Raw genomic sequence first — 19,599 nt, forward strand, 5'->3', positions numbered from 1 at the left:
CCCAGGGTCAAAATTAAACTATCACAAGGGAAAGCTCAACTGAGCTACTCGCTCTCACAATGAAACAATCACTCACAAAGACAAGGGGAACAGAGGGAACACTTATACACATACTAATTAGGGGAATGAGCACCAAGTGTGTATGATTGACAAGACAAGACATGACAAGTGGAGTGATGAGAATGGGATCGGCAGTAGCTAGTAAGCCGGTTACGACGAATGCCGAAACCTGCCCGAACAAGGAGGGGAGGCAGCCTCGGCAGAAGTCGTGACAAGGACAAAGGAACTCAAAAGGTGTGATGAGACTAATTAACAAAAATGTTGATCCGAACGAAACATTCAGGAATGATCCGCAAGAAAGGTGGACCCTTTTGAATATGAAAGTGGATGAAAAACTGATTTGGCTCATTAGTCTATATGGTCCAAATCAGGATGATCCACACTTCTTGCTACCAAAAATAATTTGCAGAAACTTGTTACTTAAGACGGAGTCATCCATGATTCTCCAAATGATATTTTAAAAGAGGAAGCTAAATATTTTATATCTTCAATGATGTGATGCAAAAATAATAGCGAAATGAATAGCACTCAGAATTAAAAAGGTTTTACCAGGTATTGTTCATCCTGATCAGACAGGTTTTTTTACATGGATGATACATTGGAGACAATATACGACAACTACTATAAATAATAGAACAACATGAAACATCTAAGAAGCCAGGCCTGGTATTCATAGCAGATTTTGAAAAGGCCTTTGATAAAGTAATACTGGATTTTTTATATAAATGTCTGGATTTTTTCAATTTAGGTGAGTCTCTTATTCAATTCATAAAAGTAATGTATAGCAACCCCAGGTGTAAAATGGTAAATAGGGGCTACAACAGTTTTGAACTGTCAAGAGGAGTTAAACAAGGGTGTCCGCTGTCACAATATCTATTTGTTATGGCCATCGAAATGCTAGCTATTAAAATATGCTCAAATAACAACATTAAAGGATTAGAAATCCAAGGCTTAAAAACGAAGGTGTCCATGTATGCCGATGACTCAAGTTATATATTAAGTCCGCAAGCTAGAACCCTGCAATGTCTCATTGAAGATTTAGATTACTTTTCTGGCTTCTCTGGACTAAAACCTAATTATGATAAGTGTACCATATTACGTATTGGATCATTAAAAACATAACTTTTACATTACCCTGCAGTTTACCTATAAAATTGGCTGACGGTGAAGTAGACATACTTGGTATTCATATCACAAAATATATAAATGAGCTCTCCACAATGAATGTCAATAGAAAACTAGTACAAATTGACAAGATCCTGCAAATATGGAGAGGTAAATACCTGTCTATTTATGGGAAAATTACACTGATTAACTCTTTAGTCATATCTCAGTTTATTCACTTACTTATGGCACTGCCTACTACTGATGATTTGTTTTTCAAATCATCTGAGCAAATTTTTTTTTTGCTTTAACAGGTTTGCTAAACCAGAAAAGATAAAGCATGCCTATCTATATAATGAATATGAACTGGGTGGGCTGAGATTATTAAATATAAATGCACTAAACCTCTCTCTAAAAGCTTTCTTCACTTACGGTATACAAATGTTTTACTTGAACACAAAATGGTTCTGCATTAGATTACTAAGAAAAGCTCATCCCTTGTTTAAAAATGGCCTTTTTGCATTTGTGCAGATTGCCATTTCTCATTTTTCGATTAATTGAAAATGAAACTTTGTTCAAAGTATCTCTCTTTTTCAAACAAGAAATGCAGAGCTGGTTACAATTTCAATTTCATCCCCCAGAAAATATAGAATAAATATTACAACAAATATTATGGTTGAACTCAAATGTGCTGGTTGATAAAATACCTTTATTTATGGGAAATATGTTTTAGAAGGGTATTTTGTTTTTAAATTATATTGTAAATTGGAACGGTAGATTTATGTATTTCATGGAGCTATCGGAATTGTATGGGAAGGTCTGCTCAATCCAAGATTACAACCAATTGATTACAGCACTACCCCAAAAATTGAGGAGGCAGGTGGCAGCGGGAGGTGGTAGGGAACTGGTCTGTCTGCCCAATATAAAGGATCAAAACTGGCGGAGGAACAGAAATAGCATAAATAGGAAAGTATACCAGTTTCATTTGAGGACCAGGATGTTGACAGCTGTGCCAAACATATTGCAAAACAGCTGGGAAGAGATTTTTTATGTACCGATTCCATGGCACAGGGTGTATGAGTTGATATATAAAACAACGCAAGATTTAAGACTTTGTGCTTTTCAGCTAAAATTATTGTACGGAATTCTTGCCACCAACAAAATGTCGAATATTTGGGTCATACAACCATCGCAGCTCTGCAGATTTTGTAGCGAGGATACAGAATCAATAGACCATTTGTTCAGGTAGCCTGTTTCTGGTCTCAGGTTCAGGAATGGCTGTAAAAGCATAACATTCATCTAAAACTGACCCTAGAAATAGCATTGTTGGGAGATTTGGAGAGACCTGGTCAGTCAATTACTAATACTCTTAGTAAAAGTATTTATCTTCAACTCACAATCTGTGGATTCTATTCAATTAGATAGATTAAAATTGTATGTTAAACATCACAGTATAGTTGAAAGATATATGGCGCGCAGAAATCCGAAGAGGGTGACCAGCAGAGATAGGTGGGATGGGCTGAGGGAAATTGAGGGTTGGGATGTGGAACTGGAGACAAGTGGGAGTGAAGTTGCTGGGCGGGGGGGTAGAATGACAGTCAAAGATAAAAGTAAGTTAAAAAAAGTTTAAATGACACTAAAAAGGAACGTTTTTACATCCAATGCCTGTTTGCCTGACGCTGATGCCACGATTGTGCTTGTACATTTTTATTTTATTTTTATTTCACCTTGTCATGGTTTCGGCCGAGGCTGCTCCTTCTCCTTGCTCGGGCAGGCTTCGGCGGTCGTCGTCCCCGGAGTACTAGCTACCACCGTTGTATGTTATCGATGTTTGTTTGGTTTTGTCTTCTTTGTACACCTGTTTCCTTTTAGTGTTAATTATGTCTCCTATAAGTTTCTCGTTTTGTTAGTCGTGTGTTGTGTGTAATTGTTACGCCTGTCTTTTGGTGCTGCTCATTTTCGCATGTTTGTATATTTAGGATAGTCGCACTGTGTTTCGTGCGCTATTGCATTTTGGTGTTTTACGCACTGCTGCGTATAGTTCGCCTCCTGTTTAGTTGAGGCCAGTGTTTATTTGTTCGTTTAGTAAAGTCGGTTGGACGAAGCTTCTGTGTCCTGCGTTTGACTCCTACACCACATCCACGTCACTGACGCCTCTGACAGAATTACACACCATCTAATGGAGTCAGCAGGAGCAGCAGCAGCGCCCGAGTCTTTGGAGGAGCGCGTCCGCGGACAGGACGATAGGATCCTACAACTCGGGACCGCCCTGCAGGACGTGATAAATACTCTGCACCGATGGGAGGCCAGAGGGGTACCCACACCTCCACCCAGCTTACCACCACCATCGGTCAGTCCTCCCATCCAAGCTCCGGAATCCAGTGGGATTCGGCTCTCGCTCCCGAGGGCGTATGACGGCACCGCTGCCGGGTGTCAGGGGTTCCTCCTGCAGGTGGAACTCTACCTGGCCACCGTAAACCCGGCGCCCTCGGGACACGAGAGCGTTTCCGCCCTCATCTCCTGTCTCACCGGAAAGGCGTTGGAGTGGGCCAACGCCGAATGGAGGGGGATAGACGCCGCCACTATCACCTACGCGGAGTTCTCCCGCCGCTTCAGGGCCGTGTTCGACCATCCACCTGAGGGGAAAGCGGCGGGGGAGCGTCTATTCTACCTCCGACAGGGGAAGAGGAGCGCACAAGAGTTCGCCCTGGAGTTCCGGACTCTAGCGGCAGATGCAGGGTGGAATGAGCGGGCCCTCATCGACCACTATCGATGCAGTCTGCGGGAGGACGTCCACCGAGAGCTGGCCTGCAGGGACACTAACCTCTCGTTCGACCAGTTGGTGGACATGTCCATCCGTCTTGACACCCTGCTGGCCACCCGCGGACGTCCCGAGTGGGGGCCGTCCATTCCACCCTCCAGCACCTCCGAGCCGAGCCCTATGGAGCTTGGGGGTGCTGGCGCTAGAGAGAGGAGGAGAAGGAGCCCGAGGGGGGCCGTCCCCTGCACCAACTGTGGCCGTGGAGGGCACACTGCGGCTAGGTGCTGGGGAGGGTCTCCAGGAGGACGAGACAACAGGCCACGCACTGGGGAGACCTTCCAGGTGAGTAGGCGCCCCACTTACCCAGAGCTCTCTGTTGTGCACTTATGTATACCTGTAAGATTTCCACAGGTTGCACCTCATATCCAGCATAAGGCGCTAGTAGATTCAGGCGCAGCTGGGAATTTTGTTGATCAGAATTTTTGTGTAGAGTTAGGGATTCCCCTCCTTCCTGTTGATGCTCCCTTCCCTGTCCATGCCCTAGATAGCCGCCCGTTGGGATCGGGGTTGATTAGGGAGGTCACAGCGCCACTTAGGATGAGTACGCAGGGGGGTCATGAGGAAACTATTCAGTTATATCTGATCGACTCTCCTGCGTATCCAGTGGTGCTGGGGCTTCCCTGGTTGATTACCCATAATCCCTCCATTTCGTGGCAAGAGAGGGCTCTTAAGGAGTGGTCTGCCCAGTGTGTGGGGCGATGTCTAGGTGTTTCCGTGGGGGCGACCTCGGTGGAGAGTCCGAACCAAGTGCCCGCAATGCACATCCCCCCTGAGTATGAGGAGGTAGCACTCGTGTTTAGCAAGACGAGGGCGACGCGGTTGCCTCCTCATAGACAGGGGGATTGTGCGATAGGCCTCCAGGCAGGAGCAGCGCTTCCGCGGAGCCATGTGTATCCTCTGTCTCAAGAGGAGAAGGGGGCTATGGAGACATACATAGCCGAGTCTCTGAGACAAGGATACATACGGCCCTCCACTTCCCCTGCGTCCTCAAGCTTCTTTTTTGTGAAGAAAAAGGATGGAGGATTGCGCCCGTGTATTGATTACCGTAGTCTCAATCAGATCACTGTGAAATACAGTTATCCACTCCCTCTGATTGCGACTATGACGGAATCATTACACGGAGCGCGTTTCTTCACGAAACTGGATCTCAGGAGCGCCTACAACTTGGTGCGCATTAGGGAGGGCGATGAATGGAAGACAGCATTTAGTACCACCTCGGGTCATTACGAGTATCTCGTCATGCCATACGGGTTGATGAATGCTCCTTCAGTCTTCCAATCCTTTGTGGATGAGATCTTCCGGGACATGCAGGGGCAGGGGGTGGTCGTGTACATTGACGACATCCTAGTGTACTCTTCTACCCGAGCCGAGCATGTAGCTCTGGTGCGCCGAGTGTTGAGGAGGCTGTTGGAGCACGACTTGTATGTCAAGGCAGAGAAATGTCTGTTTTTCCAGGAGTCTATCTCCTTTTTGGGTTATCAGTTGTCCGCGTCAGGGGTGAAGATGGAGGTTGACCGTGTGTCAGCCGTGCGTAATTGGCAAACCCCAACCACGGTTAAAGAGGTGCAGCAGTTCTTGGGTTTTGCAAATTACTACCGGAGGTTTATCCGGGGTTTTGGACAGGTGGCAGCTCCCATAACGTCTCTTCTGAAGGGGGGTCCGGTGCGTTTGCAGTGGTCAGCTGAGGCGGACAGGGCTTTTGGGAGACTGAAGGACCTGTTTACTTCGGCCCCGGTGCTGGCGCATCCGGATCCCGCTTTACCATTTCAGGTAGAGGTGGACGCGTGAGAGGCCGGTATTGGGGCCGTGCTATCGCAACGGTCCGGCACGCCACCTAAACTCCGCCCCTGTGCCTTCTACTCCAAGAAGCTCAGCCCAGCGGAGCGAAATTATGACGTAGGGGACAGGGAGCTGTTAGCCGTGGTACAGGCCCTAAAGGTGTGGAGGCATTGGCTTGAGGGGGCTCAACACCCTTTTCTCATTTTGACTGACCACCGTAACCTGGAGTACATCCGGGCAGCTAGGAGATTGAACCCTCGTCAGGCTCGGTGGAACATGTTTCTAGCCCAGTTCGTATTTAAAATCACGTACATCCCTGGGTCCCAGAACGGTAAGGCAGACGCCCTGTCCCGGCGGTATGACACAGAGGAGAGGTCCGTTGAGCCCACTCCCATACTGCCAGAGTCTTGTCTGGTGGCACCGGTAGTGTGGGAGGTCGATGCGGAAATCGAGCGGGCGTTGCGTACCGACCCTAGTCCTCCACAGTGTCCTGTGGGTCAGACGTACGTTCCGCTCGAGGTTCGGGATCGATTGATTTATTGGGCTCACACGTCACCCTCCTCTGGACATCCAGGTATTGGCCGGACAGTGCACTGCCTTAGCGCTAGGTACTGGTGGCCAACATTAGCCAGGGATGTGAGGGTTTATGTCTCCTCCTGCTCGGTGTGCGCCCAGTGTAAGGCGCCTAGACACCTGCCCAGGGGGAAGTTACAACCCCTGCCCGTTCCACAACGACCCTGGTCTCACCTCTCGGTGGATTTCGTTACAGACCTTCCCCCCTCTCAGGGGAATACCACTATACTGGTCGTTGTGGATCGGTTCTCTAAGGCCTGTCGTCTCCTCCCAATGTCGGGTCTCCCTACTGCCCTACAGACCGCTGAGGCACTATTCACCCACGTCTTTCGGCACTACGGGGTACCTGAGGATATAGTGTCTGATCGAGGTCCCCAGTTAACCTCCAGAGTCTGGAGAGCGTTCATGGAGCGCCTGGGGGTCTCGGTGAGCCTTACCTCGGGATACCACCCGGAGAGCAATGGGCAGGTAGAACGAGTGAACCAGGATGTGGGTAGGTTTCTGAGATCGTATTGCCAGGGCCGGCCGGAGGAGTGGGCGAGGTATATCCCCTGGGCAGAGATGGCACAGAACTCTCTCCGCCACTCCTCCACCAACCTAACCCCTTTCCAATGTGTGTTAGGGTACCAGCCGGTTCTGGCACCATGGCATCAGAGCCAGATCGAGGCCCCTGCGGTGGATGAGTGGGTGCGGCGTTTGGAGGAGACGTGGAACGCTGCACACGTCCATCTGCAGCGGGCCATCTGTCGACAAAAGGCGAGCGCCGATCTCCACCGCAGTGAGGGTCCGGTGTACGCACCTGGAGATCGAGTCTGGCTCTTGACCAGAAACCTACCCCTCCGCCTGCCCTGCCGGAAGCTGGGTCGGCGGTTTGTGGGGCCTTTTAAAGTCCTGAGGAGACTGAACGAGGTGTGTTACAGGTTACAACTGCCTATTGATTATCACGTTAACCCCTCGTTCCATGTATCTCTTCTCAGGCTGGTGGTAGCTGGTCCACTCCAGGACTGTGAGATAGGAGAGACTCCTCCGCCCCCACTGGACATCGAGGGGGCTCCGGCGTACACAGTTCGGTCCATCCTGGATTCGAGACGTCGGATGGGGGGTCTCCAATATCTCGTGGAGTGGGAGGGGTACGGCCCGGAGGAACGGTGCTGGGTGCCGAGGAGGGACATCTTAGACCCGTCTCTCCTGACTGAGTTCCACCGTGGTCATCCCACGCGCCCTGCTCCGCGTCCTCCTGGTCGTCCCCGAGGCCGGGGTCGGCGCACGGCTAGTGCCGCGCGTCAAGGGGGGGGTACTGTCACGGTTTCGGCCGAGGCTGCTCCTTCTCCTTGCTCGGGCAGGCTTCGGCGGTCGTCGTCCCCGGAGTACTAGCTACCACCGTTGTATGTTATCGATGTTTGTTTGGTTTTGTCTTCTTTGTACACCTGTTTCCTTTTAGTGTTAATTATGTATCCTATAAGTTTCTCGTTTTGCTAGTCGTGTGTTGTGTGTAATTGTTCCGCCTGTCTTTTGGTGCTGCTCGTTTTCGCATGTTTGTATATTTAGGATAGTCGCACTGTGTTTCGTGCGCTATTGCACTTTGGTGTTTTACGCACTGCTGCGTATAGTTCGCCTCCTGTTTAGTTGAGGCCAGTGTTTATTTGTTTGTTTAGTAAAGTCGGTTGGACGAAGCTTCTGTGTCCTGTGTTTGACTCCTACACCACATCCACGTCACTGACGCCTCTGACACACCTTTATTTAACCAGGTAAGCCAGTTGAGAACAAGTTCTCATTTACAACTGCGACCTGGCCAAGATAAAGCAAAGCAGGGCGATAAAAAACAACACAGAGTTACATATGGAATAAACAAAAAACAAAACGTACAGTCAATAACACAATAGAAATCTATATACAGTGTGTGCAAATGTAGTAAGTTATGGAGGTAAGGCAATAAATAGGCCATAGTGCAAAATAATTACAATTTAGTATTAACACCGGAGTGAGATGTGCAGAAGATGATGTGCAAATAGAGATACTGGGGTGCAAATGAGCAAAATAATGAACAATGTAAATAACAATATGGGGATGAGGTAGTTGGGTGGGCTAATTACAGATGGGCTGTGTACAGGTGCAGTGATCGGTAAGCTGCTCAGACAACTGATGCTTAAAGTTAGTGAGGGAGATAAGTGTCTCCAGCTTCAGAGATTTTTGCAGTTCGTTCCAGTCATTTGCAGCAGAGAACTGGAAGGAATGGCGGCCAAAGGAGGTGTTGGCTTTGGGGATGACCAGTGAGATATACCTGCAGGTGGGTGTTGCTATGGTGGGTGTTGCTAATATGACCAATGATCTAAGATAAGGCGGGGATTTGCCTAGAAGTGATTTATAGATGACCTGGAGCCAGTGGGTTTGGCGACGAATATGTAGTGAGGGCCAGCCAACGAGAGCATACAGGTCACAATGGTGGCTTTGGTGGGGCTTTGGTGACAAAACGGATGGCACTGTGATAGACTACATCCAATTTGCTATGTAGAGTGTTGGAAGCTATTTTGCAAATGACATCGCCGAAGTCAAGGATCGGTAGGATAGTACGTTTTACGAGGGCATATTTAGCAGCATGAGTGAAGGAGGCTTTGTTGCGAAATAGGAAGCCGATTCTAGATTTAACTTTGGATTGGAGATGCTTAATGTGAGTCTGGAAGGAGAGTTTACGGTCTAACCAGACACCTAGGTATTTGTAGTTGTCCACATATTCTAAGTCAGACCCGCCGAGAGTAGTGATTCTAGTCGGGCGGGCGGGTGAAAGCAGCGTACGATTGAAGAGTATGCATTTAGTTTTACTAGCATTTAAGAGCTTGCTGAGCGGCCTTTCAGGTTTTGTCGATATAGGACTCGTTTTAGTGTGGATATAAATACTTTTGTACCTGTTTCTTCCAGCATCTTCACAAGGTCCTATGCTGTTGTTCTGGGATTGATTTGCACTTTTTGCATCAAAGTACGTTCATCTCTAGGAGACAGAACGCGTCTCCTTCCTGAGCGGTATGACGGCTGCGTGGTCCCGTGGTGTTTATACTTGCGTACTATTGTTTGTACAGATGAACGTGGTACCTTCAGGCGTTTGGAAATTGCTCCCAAGGATGAACCAGACTTGTGGAGGTCTACAATTTCTTTTCTGAGGTCTTGGCTGATTTCTTTTGATTTTCCCATGATGTCAAGCAAAGAGGCACTGAGTTGGAAGGCAGGCCTTGAAATACATCCACAGGTACACCTCCAATTGACTCAAATGATGTCAATTAGCCTATCAGAAGCTTCTAAAGCCATGACATCATTTTCTGGAATTTTCCAAGCTGTTTAAAGGCACAGTCAACTTAGTGTATGTACACTTCTGACCCACTGGAACTGTGATACAGTGAATTATAAGTGAAATAATCTGTCTGTAAACAATTGTTGGGAAAATTACTTGTGTCATGCACAAAGTAGATGTCCTAACCGACTTGCCAAAACTATAGTTTGTTACCAAGAAATTTGTGGAGTGGTTGAAAAACGAGTTTTATGTTTGTATATGAACTTCCGACTTCAACTGTATATATATATATATATATACACTGCTCAAAAAAATAATGGGAACACTTAAACAACACAATGTAACTCCAAGTCAATCACACTTCTGTGAAATCAAACTGTCCACTTAGGAAGCAACACTGATTGACAATACATTTCACATGCTGTTGTGCAAATGGAATAGACAACAGGTGGAAATTATAGGCAATTAGCAAGACAGCCCCAATAAAGGAGTGGTTCTGCAGGTGGTGACCACAGACCACTTCTCAGTTCCTATGCTTCCTGGCTGATGTTTTGATCACTTTTGAATGCTGGCGGTGCTTTCACTCTAGTGGTAGCATGAGACGGAGTCTACAACCCACACAAGTGGCTCAGGTAGTGCAGCTCATCCAGGATGGCACATCAATGCGAGCTGTGGCAAGAAGGTTTGCTGTGTCTGTCAGCGTAGTGTCCAGAGCATGGAGGCGCTACCAGGAGACAGGCCAGTACATCAGGAGACGTGGAGGAGGGCAACAACCCAGCAGCAGGACCGCTACCTCCGCCTTTGTGCAAGGAGGAGCAGGAGGAGCACTGCCAGAGCCCTGCAAAATGACCTCCAGCAGGCCACAAATGTGCATGTGTCTGCTCAAACGGTCAGAAACAGACTCCATGAGGGTGGTATGAGGGCCCGACGTCCACAGGTGGGGGTTGTGCTTACAGCCCAACACTGTGCAGGACGTTTGGCATTTGCCAGAGAACACCAAGATTGGCAAATTCGCAACTGGTGCCCTGTGCTCTTCACAGATGAAAGCAGGTTCACAATGAGCACATGTGACAGACGTGACAGAGTCTGGAGACACCGTGGAGAACGTTCTGCTGCCTGCAACATCCTCCAGCATGACCGGTTTGGCGGTGGGTCAGTCATGGTGTGGGGTGGCATTTCTTTGGGGGGCCGCACAGCCCTCCATGTGCTCGCCAGAGGTAGCCTGACTGCCATTAGGTACCGAGATGAGATCCTCAGACCCCTTGTGAGACCATATGCTGGTGCGGTTGGCCCTGGGTTCCTCCTAATGCAAGACAATGCTAGACCTCATGTGGCTGGAGTGTGTCAGCAGTTCCTGCAAGAGGAAGGCATTGATGCTATGGACTGGCCCGCCCGTTCCCCAGACCTGAATCCAATTGAGCACATCTGGGACATCATGTCTCGCTCCATCCACCAACACCACGTTGCACCACAGACTGTCCAGGAGTTGGCGGATGCTTTAGTCCAGGTCTGGGAGGAGATCCCTCAGGAGACCATCCGCCACCTCATCAGGAGCATGCCCAGGCATTGTAGGGAGGTCATACAGGCACTTGGAGGCCACACACACTACTGAGCCTAATTTTGCCTTGCTTTAAGGACATTACATCAAAGTTGGATCAGCCTGTAGTGTGGTTTTCCACTTTAATTTTGAGTGTGACTCCAAATCCAGACCTCCATGGGTTGATAAATTTGATTTCCATTGATAATTTTTGTGTGATTTTGTTGTCAGCACATTCAACTATGTAAAGAAAAAAGTATTTCATAAGATTATTTCATTCATTCAGATCTAGGATGTGTTATTTTAGTGTTCCCTTTATTTTTTGAGCAGTGTATATATATTATAATATATTTGAGATTTTTCAAAGTAGCCACTCTTTGCTTTGATGACAGCTTTGCAAACTCTTGGCAAAAATGTCTGCAGCATTGATGGTCCCCAAGAACATAGTGCCCTCCATCATTCTTAAATGGAAGAAGTTTGGAACCACCAAGACTCTTCCTAGAGCTGGCCGCCCGGCCAAACTGAGCAATGGGTGGAGAAGGGCCTTGGTCAGGGAGGTGACCAAGAACCCGATGGTCATTCTGACAGAGCTCTAGAGTTCCTCTGTGGAGATGGGAGAACCTTCCAGAAGGACAACCATCTCTGCAGCACTCCACCAATAAGGCCTTTATGGTAGAATGGCCAGACGGAAGCCACTTCTCAGTAAAAGGCACATGACAGCCCGCTTGGAGTTTGCCAAAAGGCACCTAAAGACTCTCAGACCATGAGTAACAAGATTCTCTGGTTTGATGAAACCAAGATTGAACTCTTTGGCCTGAATGCCAAGCGTCACGTCTGGAGGAAACCTGGCACCATCCCTACGGTGAAGCATGGTGGTGGCAGCATCATGCTGTGGGGATGTTTTCCAGTGGCAGGGACTGGGATACTAGTTAGGATCGAGGCAAAGATGAACGGAGCAAAGTACAGAGAGATCTTCGATGAAAACCTGTTCCAGAGCGCTCATGACCTCAGACTGGGGCGAAGGTTCACCTTCCAACAGGACAACAACCCTAAGCACACAGCCAAGACAACGCAGGAGTGGCTTCGGGACAAGTCTCTGAATGTCCTTGAGTGGCACAGCCAGAGCCCGGACTTGAACCCGATCAAACATCTCTGGAGAGACCTGAAAATAGCTGTGCAGCGACGCTCCCCATCCAACCTGACAGAGCTTGAGAGGATCTGCAGAGAAGAATGGGAGAAACTCCCCAAATACAGATGTGCCAAGCTTGTAGCGTCATACCCAAGAAGACTCAAGGCTGTAATCGCTGCCAAAGGTGCTTCAACAAAGTACTGAGTAAAGGGTCTGAATACTTATGTAAATGTGATATTTCCAGTTTTTATTTGTTATAAATTTGGAAAAAATTCTAAAAACCTGTTTTTGCTTTGTCATTATGGGGTATTGTGTGTAGACTGATGAGAGGAATAAACAATTTAATCCATTTTAGAATAATGCTGTGACATAACAAAATGTGGAAAAAGTCAAGGGGTCTGAAAACTTTCCGAATGCACTGTATATGTCTATGTCTCTCTCTATCTCTATTCTGTACATGAATATAGAGCTCCCATTGCTGTAATAAATACAGAGATGCACACAGATATAATGTATCTCCCCCATCTCTCTCTCTCACACACTTTCTCTCTCTCTCCCTCCCAGGTACGAGAGTGTGCCGGTGATCCTTGTGGGGAACAAGGTGGACCTGGAGGGAGAGAGGGAGGTGTCGTGTGGAGAGGGCCAGGCTTTGGCCGAGGACTGGGGCTGTCCCTTCCTGGAGACCTCAGCCAAGAGCAAGAACATGGTGGACGAGCTGTTCACTGAGATCGTCCGACAGATGGACTCGTCCTCGCTGCCCGACAGAGAGGAACCCTGCTGCGGCTTATCCTGCCGTATACAATAGCTTGGGGGGGGGGGGGGGGGTCTGTGAGAGTGTGGCGGACAGGGGGCTGGACAAATAGGAGCCCTGCTGCTCCGTCTGCAGTATTTACCAGCTCCAGGGGGGTGGCGGTGTGAGAGGGTGACAGCGGGAGGGGCCAAGACAGGACAATACTGCCCCCAATGAATAAAACACGTTTGTGACGGTGAGCTATCCAAGTATTTAGGTCTCAGGCAAGGTTATTCTTCATGCGACAGTGATACACCGAACTCCCTCTATTACACATTCGCCAGAGAAGCATGTGGCAACAGGGGTCAAAGAAAACAGATAAACATTCTAGGCCTACATAGTGTGTTGACTCAAAAGGATGGCGCAGAGCATGGGACACTGTTGAGTACGTACAATCAAACTCACCAAGACAGAAGGATGGACAGAAGCACAGACAGACAGAAAGACAGTCTAAACGCTCTATTAAATCCGTATCGCGAAAGATCAGCGTTACAGTGTGATAGAAATTTAAAGCCAATTTTCTGGTGTTAGCGGAGACTGCATATGTCGGCTCAATTGGAAATAACCTTTACGTTTCTATTGTGCAATCTGTAATGCTTCACATAGATCAGGCTGACGTCATCTGTGCATCTCTGTTGCCATACACAACAAATTGTTTGCCTTGTTACCTGAGGTTCGTGGTTGACTTCAGATGTTTTTATGTGTACAGTTGCATTTAATCTCCCACTTCAGAGACAAAATGGTAAAAAAGTTTTATTTTGCACCTCATTAAATTAATCTTCAACAAACGTGGAAAAATAGTCAAATGTATTTAATGACATGATGTTATACATTGAACGGTGTGATGAAATGCGATAGATTTGTTTTACAATTATTAATAAACTCTAGACTTTGAACATAACTTCCCACACCACATTTTACAGGCTTTTATGAAGTCATCTTTTTGATTAGGTAGTTGTTGTGTTTCTGGACGCCTTACAAAAAACTAACTGTGTGAGCCAGACTGGTGATTTCTGTATCCAGTTACGATCTACTGCATGTTGTGCTGTTGGAATAGAATGGAACTTGGTAAATACAAAGGGGCTGATGGTATTTACTGCCAATATTTATCCTGTTGGGTAAGTAATTGTGTTGTTTGCAGTAAAGGTCTCTGTCCCAAATTGTACCCTATTCCGTAGTGCACTAATTTTGAGCAGAGTGAGCCCAATGGGTATATAGAATCATATTGGAACTGTGTCAAATTATAACGACAAACTACTTTTAGAAAATGCCTTTTTAAGTTATTTGAAAACGTTTTTTACAGAGAATAGTGATTAAGACAGTTTTGGAGTTTTAGACTACTTGATGTAGGCCTAATGAAGTGCAGAAAAAAAAAAGTGTTAATGACATTACTACAGTTGAAGTTGGAAGTTTACATACACCTTAGCCAAATACATTAAAACTCAGTTTTCACAATTCCGGACATTTAATCCTAGTAAAAATGCCCTGTCTTAGATCAGTTAGGATCACCACTTTATTTTAAGAATGTGAAATGTCAGAATAATAGGAGAGAGAATGATTTATTTCAGCTTTTATTTCTTTCATCACATTCCCAGTGAGTCAGAAGTTTACATACACTCAATTAGTATTTGGTAGCATTGCCTTTAAATTGTTTAACTTGGGTCAAATGTTTCGGGTAGCCTTCCACAAGCTTCCCACAATAAGTTGGGTGAATTTTGGCCCATTCCTGCTGACAGAGCTGGTGTACCTGAGTCAGGTTTGTAGGCCTCCTTGCTCGCACACGCTTTTTCAGTTCTGCCCACAAATTTTCCATAGGATTGAGGTCAGGGCTTTGTGATGGCCACTCCAACACCTTGACTTTGTTGTCTTTAAGATATTTTGGCACAACTTTGGAAGTATACTTGGGTTCATTGTCCATTTGGAAGACCCATTTGCGACCAAGCTTTAACTTCCTGACTGATGTCTTGAGATGTTGCTCCAATATATCCACATAATTTTCCTTCCTCATGATGCCATCTATTTTGTGAAGTGCACCAGTCCCTCCTGCAGCAAAGCACCCCCACAGCATGATGCTGCCACCCCCGTGCTTCACGGTTGGGATGGTGTTCTTCGGCTTGCAAGGAACCCCCTTTTTCCTCCAAACATAACGATGGTCATTATGGCCAAACAGTTCTATTTTTGTTTCATCAAGACCAGAGGACATTTCTCAAAAAAGTACAATCTTTGTCCCCATGTGCAGTTGCAAATCGTAGTCTGGCTTTTTTTATGGCGGTTTTGGAGCAGTGGCTTCTTCCTTGCTGAGTGGCCTTTCAGGTTATGTCAATATAGGACTCGTTTTACTGTGGATATATACTTTTGTACCTGTTTCCTCCAGCATCTTCACAAGGTCCTTTGCTGTTGTTCTGGGATTGATTTGCACTTTTCGTACGTTCATCTCTAGGAGACAGAACGCGTCTCCTTCCTGAGTGGTATGACGGCTGCGTGGTCCCATGGTGTTTATACTTGCGTACTATTGTTTGTACAGATGAACGTGGTACCTTCAGTAGTTTGGAAATTGCTCCCAAGGATGAACCAGACTTGTGGAGGTCTACACATTTTTTTCTGAGGTCTTGGCTGATTTCTTTTGATTTCCCAGGATGTCAAGCAAAGAGGCACTGAGTTTGAAGGTAGGCCTTGAAATACACCCACAGGTACACTTCCAATTGACTCAAATTATGTCAATTAGCCTATCAGAAGCTTCTAAAGCCATGACATCATTTTCTGGAATTTTCCAAGCTGTTTAATGGCACAGTCAACTTAGTGTATGTAAACTTCTGACCCACTGGAATTGTGATACAGTAAATTATAAGTGAAATAATCTGTCTGTAAACAATTGTTGGAAAAATTACTTGTGTCATGCACAAAGTAGATGTCCTAACCAACTTGCCAAAACTATAGTTTGTTAAAAAGAAATGTATGGAGTGGTTGAAAAACGAGTTTTAATGACTCCAACCTAAGTGTATGTAAACCTCCGACTTCAACTGTATATGTAGGCCTGTAAAACATTTTTTGTTAATGACATTACTATATTTTGTATGTAATTTGTTCCTCTGGTGAAATAGTGGAGGGCAGTTCAGTGACCCTGACCTGCAGCAGTGATGCCAACCCACCAGTAGACAAATGACCTGGTACTAGAAGACGTCAACCTCACCAAAAGCATCAGGTGTCAGTAAATTCTGTATTTGTTTGTGCACAAAGTAAACCACTCCAATTCTACCCAATAGAGAGATAAGATATTGTTTAAATGTTTTGCTAGAGGGGTGGATGACACACATGCGCGTGCACACACACACTAGGTTTGGGGTGGACAGGGGATCTGTCTCATGTACCAGTACAAGTTAGATATATAGGAAATCTAGGATACATCCCAAATGGCACCCTATTCCCTATTTAGTGCACGATTTTTGCCCAGGGTCCATAGGGAATAAGGTGCAATTTGGGACACAGATTAGTTACATAGGATGACATTTAGATGTGTGAACATGTGATGTGACACTCACCGGTGGTCAGGAAGACCCTCAGGAGGAAGAGCAGGATAGCGATCCAGGATCCAGGGAAACATGAGCCAGCTGCAGGGGCAATAAACGGAGCCAAAGCTAACTCTAATGCTAACAAACAAGTCACAGGCATAGAGACAAGCTAATGCTAAGCTAATGCTAACAAACAAGGCACAGACATAGAGACAGGCTAATGCTAAGCTAGCGGTTCTGCTGGACCTGGTCCTGGACCTTGTAACCCTTCGTGGCTCATCAGAGCAGAAGACATTGCTGTCCATGCTACTGCTGCTGGAGGAGCTCAGGCTGGGCTGCAGGGCCGGGCAACACTAGAACGGGACAGGAAGATCTGACTGCTCTCGATGGCCCTCAGGGTCTGAGCCATGCATGACAAATCAAATCAAATCAAAATTTATTTGCCACATGCGCCGAATACAACAGGTGTAGACATTACTGTGAAATTCTTACTTACAAGCCCTTAAGCAACAATACAGTTTAAGAAAAAACTAAAAATAGCAAGTAATTAAAGAGCAGCAGTAAAATAAAATAACAGTAGGAGGTTATATACAGGGGGTACGGGTACAGAGTCAATGTGCGGGGGCACCGGTTAGTCGAGGTAATTGAGGTAATATGTACATGTGGGTAGCGTTAAAGTGACTATGCATAAATAATAATAAACAGAGTAGCAGCAGCTTAAAAGTGGGGGTTGGGTGGGGGGGGGGGGGACAATACAAATAGTCCGGGTAGCCATGATTAGCTGTTCAGGAGTCTTATGGCTTGGGGGTAGAAGCTGTTGAGAAGTATTTTGGACCTAGACTTGGCACTCCGGTACCGCTTGCCGTGCGGTAGCAGAGAGAACAGTCTATGACTAGGGTGGCTGGAGTCTGATAATTTTTAGGGCCTTCCTCTGACACCGCCTGGTATAGAGGTCCTGGATGGCAGGAAGCTGGGCCCCAGTGATGTACTGGGCCGTACGCACTACCCTCTGTAGTGCCTTGCGGTCAGAGGCAGAGCAGTTGCCATTATCTTGTTTACTTAACTATATATATATATATATATATATATATATATATATATATATATACACACACACTATCGTTCAAAAGTTTGGGGTCACTTAGAAATGTCCTTGTTTTCCATGAAAACATACATGAAATGAGTTTGAATAGGAAATATAGCAAAATGCATAGGAAATGGTGGAAATGGTGGAAATGGTGGAACAAGCTCCCTCACGACGCCAGGACAGCGGAGTCACTGACCACCTTCCGGAGACACTTGAAACCCTACCTCTTTAAGGAATACCTGGGATAGTATAAAAGTAATCCTTCTACACCCCCCACCCCATCCCCACAAAAAATAAATAATAATAATAATAAACAAACTTAAAAATATATATTAATATATATATAAAACAAATGAAAATTAAAAATATACTCTAGAAATAAAAAAATTATAAAATAAAAAAATTGTAAAGTGGTTGTCCCACTGGCTATCATAAGGTGAATGCACCAATTTGTAAGTCGCTCTGGATAAGAGCGTCTGCTAAATGACGTAAATGTAAATGTAAATGAAATATAGTCATTGACAAGGTTAGAAATAATGATTTTTAATTGAAATAATAATTGTGTCCTTCAAACTTTGCTTTCATCAAAGAATCCTCCATTTGCAGCAATTACAGCCTTGCAGACCTTTGGCATTCTAGTTGTCAATTTGTTGAGGTAATCTGAAGAGATTTCACCCCATGCTTCCTGAAGCACCTCCCACAAGTTGGATTGGCTTGATGGGCACTTCTTACGTACCATATGGTCAAGCTGCTCCCACAACAGCTCAATAAGGTTGAGATCCGGTGACTGTGCTGGCCACTCCATTATAGACAGAATACCAGCTGACTGCTTCTTCCCTAAATAGTTATTGCATAGTTTGGAGCTGTGCTTTGGGTTAATTCTATTCCTTACTTAGATTTGTGTGTATTGGGTATATGTTGTGAAATTGTTAGATATTACTTGTTAGATATTACTGCACTGTCGGAGTTAGAAGCACAAGCATTTTGCTACACCCACAATAACATCTGCTGAACACGTGTATGTGACAAATGAAATTTGATTTGATTTGAGAGAATGCCAAGAGTGTGCAAAGGTTGGCTATTTGAAGAATCTCAAATATAAAATATATTTTGATTTGTTTAACACTTTTTTGGTTACTACATGATTCCATATGTGTTATTTCATAGTTTTGATGTCTTCACTATTATTCTACAATGTAAACCCTTAAATGAGTGTCCAAACTTTTGACTGGTACTGTGTATATACAGTGGGGAGAACAAGTATTTGATACACTGCCAATTTTGCAGGTTTTCCTACTTACAAAGCATGTAGAGGTCTGTAATCATAGGTACACTTCAACTGTGAGAGACGGAATCTAAAACAAAAATCCAGAAAATCACATTGTATGATTTTTAAGTAATTCCTTTGCATTTTATTGCATGACATAAGTATTTGATACATCAGAAAAGCAGAACTTAATATTTGGTACAGAAACCTTTGTTTGCAATTACAGAGATCATACGTTTCCTGTAGGTCTTGACCAGGTTTGCACACACTGCAGCAGGGATTTTGGCCCACTCCTCCATACAGACCTTCTCCAGATCCTTCAGGTTTCGGGGCTGTCGCTGGGCAATACGGACTTTCAGCTCCCTCCAATTATTTTCTATTGGGTTCAGGTCTGGAGACTGGCTAGGCCACTCCAGGACCTGGAGATGCTTCTTACGGAGCCACTCCTTAGTTGCCCTGGCTGTGTGTTTCGGGTCGTTGTCATGCTGGAAGACCCAGCCACGACCCATCTTCAATGCTCTTACTGAGGGAAGGAGGTTGTTAGCCAAGATCTTGTGATACATGGCCCCATCCATCCTCCCCTCAATATGGTGCAGTCGTCCTGTCCCCTTTGCAGAAAAGCATCCCCAAAGAATTATGTTTCCACCTCCATACTTCACG

General features: G+C 45.8%; 1 protein-coding gene across 2 annotated transcripts in view; it reads left to right on the top strand.

The window, feature by feature from the left end:
* The window catches only part of LOC311116431 (ras-related protein Rap-2a-like), a 34,915-nt gene extending 20,940 nt beyond the window's left edge, over nt 1–13,975 (top strand). For both annotated transcript variants that reach the window (XM_084191520.1, XM_084191521.1), the window contains one exon: nt 12,851–13,975. In XM_084191520.1, coding sequence (XP_084047646.1) covers nt 12,851–13,091 — 241 coding nt within the window. In that variant the 3' untranslated portion in view covers nt 13,092–13,975. The remainder of the gene's footprint in view (nt 1–12,850) is intronic.
* Nucleotides 13,976–19,599: the final 5,624 nt, after the last annotated feature.

Source organism: Coregonus lavaretus, assembly GCF_964263955.1.
Source record: "Coregonus lavaretus genome assembly, contig: HAP1_SCAFFOLD_1214, whole genome shotgun sequence".
Classification (NCBI taxonomy): Eukaryota; Metazoa; Chordata; class Actinopteri; order Salmoniformes; family Salmonidae; genus Coregonus; species Coregonus lavaretus.